This window comes from Lissotriton vulgaris, chromosome 7 (assembly GCF_964263255.1).
Source record: "Lissotriton vulgaris chromosome 7, aLisVul1.2, whole genome shotgun sequence".
Taxonomy (NCBI): domain Eukaryota; kingdom Metazoa; phylum Chordata; class Amphibia; order Caudata; family Salamandridae; genus Lissotriton; species Lissotriton vulgaris.
This window is the reverse complement of record NC_141695.1, coordinates 1,486,638,126-1,486,652,506: the sequence shown is the minus strand read 5'-3', so window position 1 is coordinate 1,486,652,506 and position 14,381 is coordinate 1,486,638,126. Positions and strand designations below refer to the sequence as shown.

The 14,381-nt window shown below is 38.8% G+C and overlaps 1 protein-coding gene across 1 annotated transcript in view; it reads left to right on the top strand.

The window, feature by feature from the left end:
- ASIP (agouti signaling protein) overlaps positions 1–14,381 on the top strand; it is a 419,293-nt gene that overhangs the window by 346,974 nt on the left and 57,938 nt on the right. Inside the window, exon 3 of the mRNA XM_086932294.1 lies at positions 1,335–1,396. Coding sequence (XP_086788420.1) covers positions 1,335–1,396 — 62 coding nt within the window. The remainder of the gene's footprint in view (positions 1–1,334; positions 1,397–14,381) is intronic.

Sequence of the window (14,381 nt, the reverse complement as noted above, 5' to 3'; positions counted from 1 at the left end):
AATACGTGCTGCAGGCCCATTAGTAGTGTTACATTTACAAGCCCTGTATACCACTTTACTAATGACTTATAAGTAAATTAAATGTGCCAGTTGGGTCTATGCCAATTTTGCCATGTTTAAAGGAGCAGGGGAGAGCACAAGCACTTTAACACTACGGGTGGGCGGACATCTCCGTTCCGCCCACGGAATGTGCAGAGATTTGCCCCTTTCGCCTTTTACAATTAAGGCGGTGAAACGGGGCAAATCTCCGCATACTCGGGGGCGTAACAGAAGTGGCCACCCGCCCGCCTCCTGCCTGCAATATTAAATGTGATTAAAAAGCCTTAAGATAAGATTTTAAATAAAACTTACCTTATCGTGGGGTCATCCTGGGCTATTTAGCCTTCTTCTTGGAACTGCGCATGCGCAGGCTCCCGCGCATGCGCAGTTCCAAGAAGAAGGCTAGATGGCCCAGGATGACCCTGTGATAAGGTAAGTTTTATTTTAAATCTTATCTTAAGGCTTTTTAATCTCATTTAATATTGCGGGCGGGAGGCGGGAGGCTGGCGGCGGGCGGGCGGCGAGTAACGGAAATATGCAGAGAGGCACGGAGATCAGTTCAATCTCTGTGCATCTCCTCGTAAGTCCCTTATGCGACTTCCGCCCACCTCTATTTAACACTGAATAGTAGTAGTAATGTGTGCAGAAACCTAAAGTCAACAAAAACGAATTTAGCAAAACAGTTGGAGTGAAAGCAAATGGTTTTGGGGGACTACCACCCAAGGGTGCAAGGTCTAACACCTTGTCTATTCTATTTTTAGCATTCCCAGTCTCCTTTCTATTTCTCTTGTGTCTTCCCAGGTTTCTCTCTCACTCAATTTTATATAACTTTAACTCCCTCTCGCATCCAAATCTCCCACTATCTCTCTATGTTCTCTACTTCTCATGATTTTCTCTGTCATTCTCTCATCCCTCTCTCTTCATATATATATCTTACTCTATCTTACCTCCCTTTATATTATTCTCTCTTCACTGTCCTTCTCTCTGTAATAAATCCAGAGACATTTAATATAAATAAGACTTTATTTAGACTAAATGTCATTTAATCTCAATGGGTAGACAGTTGGTCTAATACTATGGTTGCCTGGCTCAGAAATTGTACTCCATACTTTTGCCTGCCTACCCTAACTAGGTTGGTCATAAGCATGACTTCCTTTGCAGCATATCCAAGAAGATAAGAATCCATATTGTCTTATGACCAAGCATAGGGTTGTAGGGAAGTTATCTATGCATTCATTTTGTTCCAAACTCAAACTGTTAAATTCTGCATCATTTTATTTTATTTTTATTTTCAGAATTAACCAGAACATCACGAAGGATGAGCAGGTCCGAGGCAGAGAAGATGAAATTGTCTAAGGTACAATACCTTTTACCTAAATATATCTGGTATAAAACAATGATCTATTTAAATGTCTTTGAATGCACATAACTTTCTTTTTCTGAATAAGATAACTTTTCCAAATCCAAATCCATCGATTGTATCCTTGACGATTTGACACCTAGGACTGAAATGGCTACCTAATGACGTAGACTCGTGAAATGTTCACACATATCCAGATGTAAGCACAACCATTTTATTTGTGTTTTATTTTTCAGTTTCATAAAGTGTTCCATCACCAAGAGGCATTAGGGCAGTTAAACAGTAGCCAGGAGCTACAGGAGCATGAACACTGAGGTGGAGCTTGTAAGAGAAAGACAACCGATTAGAATGTTCACAAGTTTGGTGTAGAAAGTTCTGAGAAGCTAGTTGAGGTAGAAGGGTGGTTAGATTGCCTTATGCACCTCTGTTTATACATAGCTAATGTTGTATTTCCCAGATTAATTGATATCCACATGTGCAATAACATTGTTGTGGCTTCTTGATTAACTGTGACCACACAGAATGCTTCCTATGGTCTCTGAAAATTTAATATTTTATACACATCATAACCCAGAGGTTTTTTATATTTCTGTTTATGGACAGTCTAATATTAATGTTTGCTTTCCTAGATGTAAATTGCTGAAAAATCTATCAGTAATCACAGGAACAAAAACATAGGGCTACCCAGTGTTCAAAGAGGGAATCTCAGTGAGATATATAGAAAAAAGGTAATGTTTCCTCATGATACATTTTATAATCGATTTCACAATTTTCGAACGGATGAGAACTCAATTATACAGATAAAGTTCCAAAATAAATTTTAAGTTGAAAAAGATTGCAAAACCGACCTGTGGCCCTATTATAGAAGCGCGGCACACTGGAATTTGCACCCACTTTGTGTGCCCTCTGGGCATTTTGATATTACAGAATGGGATGTAATCGCTTCTGCTGCTCCTTCTGTAATATAAATAGAACTGGTGCACATGTAGCGCAAGAGCTATCATTCATTTGAGGGTGTTCACTCATTTACATGGGGCGTGGCCCCATGCATATGAGGGAATCTCCTTGCAGCTGAGCCCACTCCTTATTACTGAAATGAGCACAGAGGCTACCATGTATTTCGGAGATGGACTTTGCAGCAACCACAGCATCGAGAGAGCCCTCATAGTGGCTACTGATGACATCAAAGCCTTCCTCGAGCGATAAGAGACTGTAGCTCTGATCCTCCATGACCTCTCAGCAGCCTTTGATACGGTCTCTCACCACACACTCATCACAATGGTTTACAACATAGGCATCCATGGAGCAGCTGTCAGATTGTCTTTTTCCTCACCTGGTGTACGCAAAAAGCCCACCTTCCCCCTTCACCTCCAAACCCAAGGAAATAATCTGTGGAGCACCGCAAGGATCCTCGCTTAGCCCCACCCTCTTCAACACTTATATGACACTTCTGGGCAACAATGCTAAAACCCAGAATCATATCCTATGCCAAAGAGACAAGACTCATCCTCTTCGAAGACACCACCAATACTAAGACTTCCACAACTACATGACAGACGTTACCAACTGGATGAAGAACAACTGCCTAAAGCTTAACTCGGTACAGAAGTAATAATTTTAAGAAACAACTGCTCCTTATGTGATGCATCCCGGTAGCCCTCAGACCTACTCCTACCCCACTGACCATGCTAAGAACCTAGGCATCATTCTAGACAACAAGATAAGCATGATGACTCAGGTCAACTCCATTTTCTCCTCCTGGTACTTCATCCTCTGCATGCTTCATAAGATATTTAAGTGTCTACCTCAAAGCTCAAGATGCACCTTCACCAAGGCCCTCATCTCCAGCTGACTGGGCTACAGCAATGTCCTCTATTCAGGAATAGCAGCTCACCTCCTACGATGACTACAGACCATACAGAAAGCCACAGCCAGACTCATCCTGAATCTCCCTAGACAAACCCACACCACCTCAGGAAACTTCACTGGCTCCCTATACAGAAATGATGCCAATTCAAGTTCCTGATCCATGCATACAAGGCCCTACATCAATGTGGACCCGCCGACTTGAACCACCGCCTGAACTTCCCTTAGGCACCAGACACCTCCGCTCCACGTCCCTTTCTTTCATCCTCACACCCACACCTGATGTAGCAGAGTGGAGGTCGCTTCTTCTCCTTCCAGTTTTTAGTTTTTTTTACATTTTATTAGCCATAGTATAATTCAGTACATCACAAATCGATACGCAAGTAATTACGATTAACACAATCCAACATAAATATAAAGGAGCACGAAAGGCAAAGGGCAAAAGCTTACAATACACAACCCGTCAAAAGTAAAGATAAAATTAAATTTATAACCACAAACATTAATCCCATTGAATACAAGACCAAACTCATTTGAATTTTACCCAAGAGCGTGGGCCTCTAGCTTTGGCGAGCGCTATCTCCATTTCATATATATCTCTCTGCAAACCCCAAAATCCTTATTACTAGGGCTTATTGTTTCAATCCAAACTCGAGCAATACACAAACAAGCACATGCAACTATAATTGAGACAGATAACCCAGTAAGACAACCCCATTGTCAACTGTCCCCAGTATTATTTCCCTTTCTGTCATCTGAATATCATGACCTATTACCAAATAAAAAACAACATTAATACCAGATCAAAAAGTACTCAGCCTTGGGCACCTAATATACATATGTCTTAAGACAGCAGTGAACTCCTGACATTTCGGACAATATGATTTAAGTGATGTGACTGGTTCACCGCCCTTTTAGAGATTACTTCCGGAGTGTAGTGTAGCATAAATATAACCCGATGCTGCTGCAGTTTCAAATTCACAGATGCAACTGCTAAATCTATCATCTCCAGTGATTCTTGTGTATTTTCTTTGGTTATAACTGTATTAAACCTCTGACTTAGCTTTAATGCAATCTGCATCCCATCATCACTTACAGTGCCTGGTATATTTTACCTATTTGCCCTCGTCCTATAATCTGAAGGAATGCAGACAAAACCTCAGATGAAAAGGGCATCTGTAATAAACCAAGTCTTCAAATAAAGTAGTCTCAAATTTGCAAATACTTAATAAATGTATTGTCTGGAATTCCAAACTCTTCTTTTAAAGCGGCGAATGTCCGGAACCCTTGCCCATCATACAACTGTCCCAGCTGTGTTAAGCCCTGACTTTGCCACCTTTTCCCAACAGAATCATAAAATATTTCTGGTAATATGGGGTTCCCCCAAAGTTTAATAAGCAGATGTAGCTTAGGAAAAGAATATGCAACATCCTGCCATATCCTAACAATGTCCCTGGCCACCTTAAAACTAACCCTCTTATAGTAGTTGGGGTCAGCCGTTTTGTATCTCAAGAACGCTATATTGGGGCCACAAGCCGCCTGATAAGAGAACTAGGTTGTCCCAAAGTAGGGTCTTTGAGGCAGACTTTGAATTCAACCAGCAAATGCAGCTCAAAAATATAATTTAATGTCTGGTAATTTAAAACCGCCCTGCTTATATGACAACTTAATATACCGTAGTGCTCTCCTTCCACGCCGATAACTCCAAATAAAACCACCTACTGCACTATCTAATCATTTTGAAAATGCCAATGGAACCCTCAGCGGGATTACATGAAATAAATACAAATATTTTGGGAGAATATTCATCTTTATGACATTACACCTACCAAATAAGTGGGAAGCGATGCCAACTATGCAAATTAGCAACCACCCTTTTAAGTAACGATTCCTAGTTTAGTTTAATCATTTGCTCTATGTGGCTGCTAATACATACTCCTAAGTTCGTTGCTGTTTGTGTAATGCCTAATGCAACTGGGGCCATATCAGTTTGATAATTCAAAATTGTCTGAGTTTTATTAAATTTAGTTTATAACCTCCTTCTCCTACCTAATAGCGAATACATGGAATGAGCTACCCTTTCATCTATGAACCTCCACATCTCTTTCAGAGTTCTGAAAGTCCCTAAAGTCCTGGCTATTTGGATAATCACTCACTCATAATAACTTTATTCAGAATCTCTTTATCAATCCATAAAAGTGCATAAGATTAAAAACATCATACATAAAATTAAAAAACTTCTATCAATGGATCGAAAAGTACATAAAATAGAGAACACATCTTACATAAAACTAAGACTCATTAAATTGATAGTTAAAACTTAATTTGTAAAAATCATCTTGTTTCCCTAGATTTTAAAAATTATTATCAGCCTAAAATCATCTTTCAATCAGCTTCATAGACTAGGTTGTCTAAAGATGCAATCGATTTCCTTCTTTGTATAACCCGGCTTATATATCCAGGAACAGCTCTGCAAGCTAATTCATTGTTGAGGGTACAAATACATTTCATGACATCCTTATAAAAGAAAAGTTTCTTTGCCATAATGATTGGCCGTAAAAATATTCTTCTTATGTCTCGATAAAACTTGCAGAACAGCATAAAGTGGATCATGGACTGGATTGCTTTCCCATCACATGGCCTTCGTTAAACTATTTTCTGCCATCTTTCATGCTTTGGAAAAGCCACCAGTTCATGGGTAAACCCAAACGTAACCTTGTCAAGTAAAATCTGTTCTGGGTATTTGTGACTTTGACTTGATAGTCAGGTAGACTAGACAGCTTTATACTAGCCATATATCTTGATATGCTTAGTTTTTTCTCATACCTACTAGCTATTTCTTGGCTCTGTTTCTCCATGTAAATCTTTTTAATTTCATTTGTGACGTATTGCAAAATACCTACGGGATTTATCACTGATAGGTCTTTGTCTATTTCCTTCAGCAACTTATCTGTATATGCTAGCCATGGGATTTCATTAAAATGTTTCTGTGCAAGGCAATCCTTAATTATGTCCCTGGTGAACTTTGGTCCCTCCTTGCATCATATGTTAGGCCAAAAGCATACATCTTTTACTTGTATTAGATCGGCAACATACGGTGCATCCAATTCTTTGTGTAGGAGGCATTTGGATGTAAACCTTGGTATAGCTAGCATACGGCAGAAAGAAGTTTTCACAGGATTGTAATGTATTTACACTGTTGTTACCCCATACTACAGAGCCATAGGTTGCTACTGATAGGCATTTATTGCCTTATAATTTGAGCATATCGAGAATAGGTTTACTGCCTATCTTGTTGCAAAATCTGAAGATCGCCTCCATGGTTCTAATTAGTTTAAGACTTGACTGGTCTACATGTGGACCCCAATTACTATTAAAGGAGAATAACATGCCTAAACAGGAGAAGCTTTGTACTACTGTCAGCTTATGTTCCCTCACACAATGGATCTTTTTCTTAGCCCTACCCCATCCACAGACCATCACAAATGTCTTAGTAAGATTTAATTTTAGTCTCTTTTTGCTCCATTAATGAGATGAATGCTTCAACTAGTTGTGGTAGTTTGTTTGCAGTTCTAGATATTAAGACTGCATCGTCTGCATATAGAAGCAGCCGGGTTGAACAAGAGCCTATTTTCGGGGCATCAGTATTCAATTCTTTGAGGGTTTTGTCAATCCCATTTATGTAAGATGAGAAGAGATGGGGTGCGATGACACAGCCCTGTCTTATTCCCCTGGACATGTTAAAACTTGGGGTGCACTCTCCTACCCCTATCATACCTTACTCTCGATGTCAGTCTTGCATAAAGTTGTGATAAAAAGGAAACATTATCATCTGGGGCGCCCATATCAATCATTGCTTCCCACAGTATGGCGTGGTCTTTTATCGCTTGATTTCTATCCTGCCTCTAGGTGTTATATGTAGGGCCTTATTTAATTCTTGTTTAGCCCGGGTGTAGTCATGATTAAACCAACTTTTGTCTGCCTCTTTTAATAGAGCTGTCTTTTCTTAAATTAGAGGCTATTGCAGTAGTAATTTTATCAAATGCAGCCATAACCATGTCAGGCGAGGATTTAATGTCAGTACAGATGGAGAAGCTTTCTTTGTTGTCTTTGGCAACTTTTGCAGCATGATATCTTCATGTGACTAATCAACTAACCTTGCCAGCGCCTGATACTCTCATGGGTGACAAAAGGCACTCTACAAGACTACTGATTAATTGATTGATTGACACATTTGACTGCCACCTAAACATTGACATGATGACATTGTGATAAAAATGATTGGATGAGCAACAAATTACTAAGATGATCAATGAATTATATGAGGTAAATGTAAAGGTACACCAAAATCCCTTGTTTTTGACACCTTGCCCCATTGCAATATTTTTCAAATCTGAACTAGTAAACCGTGCAAGATTTGATGTAGCACTAGAAATTGGATTCTCTGTATAAATAATTTTGTATGCATACAATGTTAACATGGTTATAGTTTTTACAATCAGTTTTATAATATGCATTTTAATAAATAAATTGTATATGGGCTATGGAGTTACTGTTCTGCTCTAGTTGTTTTCTCCAAATTAAGGGAACCATTGTGTTTTTGTTTTGCATCGCTGTTGAAATCACTTTACTGGCAATTTTTCATTACAAGCTAGCTTACAAGAAGTACAAAGTGATGATGTGAAACATATCTTCAACTATGGTGCAGTTTTGAAGATGCAAGATGCATTATGTACTTGGCACCGAGTCCCTCATATTTCTGCAGACAAAAATTAAAATGTCTTATGACACTCCTCTGAAAAAACAAAAAAGACTATCTCCGTATAGCAAGCAATGTAATTTTAACCAATATATGACAATGTTATCAAATAGTACATAAATGTAAATAAATACATTAAGAAAAAATAAATAAATATATAAAGTATATTGTGAATAGTGCAATAAAAACAATAAATAACATGTCAATCAAAAAAGTCTTTATTGCGATTATTCATCTTACTACGGGTTGCAACCATAAATACACCATAAATTTTGCAAGAATCTAAATTTACAAAATATATCTACAAAGTTAATTAATAAATACATATATTTACAATTTAAAATCAATTCTTAAAAAAGGATTAAATGTATAGCACGCACAAGACTTAAGACATATCACAGGTAAAAGACCATTAAAAATTGTCCAACTCCACTCACTAAATTCAAGAGCCCAATATTAAGCTAAAATGTCTATTTCCCCCCCCCCCCCCACCTCCACCTTTTTCCCGTAATACCCAAGCCCAACTCAGGAACTTAGCTACTCCTATTACTGCGATGTCAACTAGACCAAATTTCAGTATTCTCTTTGCGACCATCGCAGAGCTGGTTCCCGGGGACCGACATACTGGTTTCAACCAGATACTTCTTGGTTTTTGGTAGAACGGGCAAACAAATAAGAGATGATCAATATTTTCTATATGATCATGACAAAATGGGCACTTATTACTGATTTCAGGGATTCATTTACTCGTTAGCCAACGAAGGGGTAATGTCCCTACCCTGAACTGAAATGTCATCATCAGCAGAAAACTTTCTACGATTTGGATTAAAACCATAAAAGAACAAACACAGTTCCATGGTGCACAAAATACATTGTGATGATGGTGTTACATCTAATACACTAAAACTCTAGCAATAGGTACAAAGTATGATGCGGTTCATAAAATACATTTAGGGCACGACATGCTAAAGTGCATAGTGGTAATTGTGTAATCTCTCAAATGGTAAATTGCTATTTCTTCAGAATCATAATCTATATATATAAAATCGAAAGTATGTCTGTTTGTCCTTTATGCATTACTACACCATTCATCCGATCGCCATGAAACTTTGGGAAGTTGTTGAGTACACTCCTGCAAAGGTTTCCGGCCCAAAAATTAAAAATAAATAAATAAATAAAAGAAAATTGGTAAAAGTTGTTGAGTACACTCCCGCGAAGGTTTCTGGCTCAAAAAAAAAAAGAAAAGAGAAATGTGTTAAATATCGGTCCCCTGGCCCCCCAGGGCCCTCATAATCTTTCCAATACTGAACGTTTACACTTTCCGGTGCGACTCGCTTTTGCAATGTCCATCAACAAAGCACAAGGACAATCGCTGCAAGTGTGTGGACTAGATTTGGAGAATCCGTGCTTCTCACATGGACAACTGTCTGTGGCCAGATCATGTGTCAGAAAACGTTCTGATATTTTTTTGTATGCACCAGACGGAAAAACAAAAGAAAAGTATATCCACAAGCACTCAAATAAATAAACAGAATTAAAACAACACTTTAAAATGTTTTCCATATTAAAATGAATATGTTTCAATAAAATGACACAATGTAAATTGAATGTTATCATAACAAGTTTTCTTACATTTCCTTTCTTCTGAGATCATAGTAACGCGCGACGGGTAAGCTATTAATAAAATAGCTATTGAATTTTTTTTTAATTCAGCAAAACCAAAGGAAATGTAAAGTCAATAGGTACCCTTGCCCCATTTAAATGGTCTGATGGATGGAAATGAAAGAAGGCAGGGAAATTAAAGTTTCATATAAGCAAAAGAGTACAAATCAAACAGGTTTACCTTTTTTATAACAAAGACTTTTAGCTGGGGTCTGCTCTGTTTCTAAAAAAAAAGAGTGATTGGCCTACATGTTACATACCTTTTGAAAGATAGTCAATAATAAGCATAAAAAATATTTAAAAATGCCAAATCAATCATCGCCATTCTGATACCTTAGTATAAATGAGACACTGTTGCTGGCCTACAAGGTCCCTACCCATAGAAATGGGCTACTAGTTCCAAGGATATAATAATTGTCTGATTCAATCCAAGATTACTTTTTCCAGTTATAAAAGGCATAAAAGCACTTGTGTTATCGTAGTCTATAACATTTCTAGGTGGCATACATGTTCTAAAAGCCTTTTAGGACCTAGTGTTTAAATTTGGTCTGAGCCTGACGGTTCGCATCCAGAGCCAAAGGTTGCCAGCCACCATGACAAAAGAAAAGGAAGTAAACAGCCATAAAAAAATTAGAATTGAAATTTGAGGAGTAGAGGAGGGGACGAACAGGGACTATTCAAGGCATCAGCCCTGATGGCCCAGCTCTATTTTCAGGTATCTGGCCACGGCACATACAGTTGATTTCCTAGTTTCAGTGTAAAGTAATCTGAGAGATGAACAATACTTCCTACATCCCATCTACAGATCGGGATGATCTACTTTTTCCTAGGACGAATGTAGCCTGGGCAGAAAAAAAGAAATTTTTGTACAGACTCTTCAGCCTACTGGCATACAGGACTTGTATAATTAAAACTAGTATTGGGCGGCCAATTTAAGGTTAAGAATAAAAGTGGCAGAATACCATGGTGCAATAAATTTCTAACTCCTGGGTCTGGCAACAAATGGGGCTCAAATTCTGTGTGGGTTTAAATTACAGAAAGGTGCCTGTGAGAGAGCTGCAGTTTGACCTTTTCATGTCTTTCTCTACATCCATTTCCAAAGAGGAAGGGAACCATCATCCCAATAATCACCCAAGACAGTTTCCATCAGGGAATCTTTCACAAAGGCTGACCATTAGGTGGTGCGACATTTATCTAAGGCCACAAGATCCTGAAAAGCTTGATAATAATAAAAAAGTGCAGAGATGTGCTTAAGTTCAGGCCAAAAAATCAGATGCCGTAGCTTAGCTTTGGAGGCCACTGGCTCAAGACCCAAATCACATTACAAGGGTACCAGTGGGGTGCTCTTGGGTATAATAACTAGGGTGCGGAGAAAAGGGGTTCAGCTGTACTCAATTCGGTTAGATTTGTGCATCCCCAAATCTCTGATCCATAGAGCATGCAAGCCTCTGCCTTGGCCCTATAAACCTTTACAAAGGGTAAAACACGCTTGGTTTTGGCAAGCTTAAAAGGTCTAAGGAAGGCAGGAGCGTGATGTGATAGGTTTAGGGCACTTTTCTTGACCTGAATGGACAAGGACATATTTTTGAATAACATGACTTCGAGGTAATTAAAAGCCATAACATTTTCTAGTGGGACTCCATCATGGGTAATAAAACCAGTTTAAGACCTGTGGGGCTGAGGGTCATACATTTTGTTTTGGTGTTATTAATTGCCAGCCCTCGTTCACACTCTCCACATCTATTGACCAATGTTTGAAGGCCTCTCAGTGTCTTATAAATTGAGAGCGTATCAACAGGAACTAGTAGTAGGGGATCTTCCCACCTGCCAACTAGGCTGCTTCACTCACACAGTCTTCCAGGAATGCAACCACACCGTTAAGATATAGGGAAAACAGCCTGGGAGTGAGGACACACCTCTGGCGTATGCCCTTTTGTACTCCTATCTTGTCTGTTAATTCACACTTGGGGCCCCAACAAACCTGTGCATTTGAGTGCTGGTATAACCGCCTAATAATGTCCAGGAGGTCTAGTGGCATCTTCCTTGTTTTTAGGACTTCCCTCAATTTGGGTCAGGGGACCAGGTCAAAAGCGGTCTTCAGGTCCCCGAAGACCAAATATAAAAGAGATGTCTTTGAGCTGGACAGTCTTCCAATAAATAGAAGTGAACCTAAAGACCTGATCAATAGTACTCAACTGGCTTTTAAAAACCTCTTGCAGGTAGGATAAGGCTACGTGGGCTTCAATCTATTGGTCCAGCTTACACAGGATCTGCCTACTAAAGACTTTTTGAGTTACAGAAATAAGACTGATGGTCTGTAATTTCCAGGGGAGTCACTTGGCCCTTCCTTGTATACAGGGATGATTTCATCCACATTCCAACATTGCGGGATTTCCATCCAAGATATTCAGCAGTGGTAAACATATTAATAAACTTGGCCCAACACTCCATATCAAATAAGAACAAGTCTGCAGGAACCCCATCAGGCCCTGCAGCTTTCCCTGCAACTATGGACTGGATTGCCCTCACTGTCTAGCTTAGACCTATAGTGATAGAGAAGGGTTGTAGGTCTACTGCAATATTTTTTTGGCTTTCGTCAACAGAGCTCTTGACTGGAGGGGGCAATAGAGGTCCACAAAGGGTTCATACCAGGTCTCTGAGTTAATAGAGTCACATAACATACTAGAGTAATATTTATGATATACTTAAAAAGTATAAAAAAAATGACATCAAAATAATTTTGTACAATACATGTTTATAGTTGAGTATGCCACATTTATAAAAAATATTTAAAATATCTATCTGTGAAAAAAATTAACAAAATATATAATATATTTTGCATTTCATAAAAATTATAAGAATGTTATAAAACAATGACAATGAAACCGTTTTATTTTATGTTACAAAATTATGAGTTGATAAAATATAAACATATACATTAAATTACAAAAAAACGAAATCAAGAAAAATATGAAAATTATAAAATGTATCATTTACTCTGCTTAAAAACAAATACTAATGATGCTTGTGAAAAATCCAATATGCATGCTGTCATGTAACTTATTTGATAGATTAAACATGTTTTACACTAAGGGCCTGATTCTGATGCGGTTAGGAAGGCCTCCTGCCGGCATTTGCGCCTTCCAAATTGGATCAGGATCATATCTTTCCGACCGACTCGGAAAGGTTTCACACCGACCAAGTATGATGCAAGTTAGGTGTTAGGAATATCCCAATCCCAATCCAACGGCATTGGAATGACCCAGCTATACGAAGCAGAATTGTACATCTTTACGGGCCGCATTTCTGAACATCCGAGTATGATGCTGGATTTGGACAACATTCACTAATCATGCCATCCGACTCAAATCAGCAGTCGGAATCAGACTTTGGGGGCCCGTAGTGGGTCCCCCTGCATCCAGACCCTTCCCAATCGGTTCTGTGGGGGTATCTATGGGTCCCCAATGACCAGACATTCACAGTGTGGCAGGCACCAGGGGGTGCCCGCCACAGTGTGCACGATTTTCCGCAGCCACCCCTTTCTTCAATGGCAGCCTTTGCATTCGGTTGGAACAAAAGCTCTTATTGAAGTCAATAGGAGTCCAACCAAATCATATTTGAAAGCATTCGGATGCATCATACTGAGTGGGTTGGACTTTCCCGAACCGATTCGGTCAGAATCCATTCCCAAACCCATTTGGTCAGACAGAAAGCTTTCCAAACCGCACCAGAATCAGGCCTGTTGAACATTAAAGGGGTGATAATTACTATTCCCACTTCAATTTAAGCCATTTTGGGGAAGATTTTGGACTTTAAATTGGTCACATTAAGTATTCCCAGTTCAATCTAAATGTATCTTTTGAAGTCATTTAAAATGAAATACTGTTTAACACCATTTCAAATTTTCTAAACAATATTAAATATAAGAACTAATCATAAAAAGTACATGTTTTATATAAACAAAAGAAAAGATTGAAATCTACAATAAAAACATGAAACAAACATTAACAATAAATTATGTAATAACAAAAATAATAATAATATTTATTATATTATATCATCATTTTGCATTACATGAATAACTAAATACATCAAATAAATATACCCAACTTTAATTATACAAAAATATGAAGTTAATAAAATATTTTTTCATATACCATTGGAAACAAAATATCAAAATGGATACCTGTAAATTAAAAAAAGTATAATTTCTTTGCTTTTTTCAACAACACAGCTTTGGTTGGAGCCATTCCAACTGCATCGAAATGTCCAGTTCGGATTCCTTTCTGACCGACCAATTATGATGTGATTGGTCAGAATGGAATACAAACGGGCTTTCCAAATGGCTTCTGATGGGCTCGAATTGCCTATCTGCCATTTGGAAAGGGCCTGTAATCCAAAGGGAGGCTCGTTCCGCCTGAGGGATTATGAGGGCAGATTCTCACAGCCTTTCTGTGCCGGCCTTTCCAACACAGAAAGGCTGTGGGAATCGACTTTGGGGACCCCAGCCGGGCCCTCTTTGGTGCAAGGCCTCATGATGGTGTCCTAGGGGGTACATATGGTGCCCCCCTGTTGATCCCTTTACCCCGTGGTAGGCACTTTGAGGTACCTGCCACGGGGTGCAGGGATGAACTACACCTATGTTCTTTACAATGAGAGCATGCATTCCTTTCGGAATGCATGCTCCCATTGTAA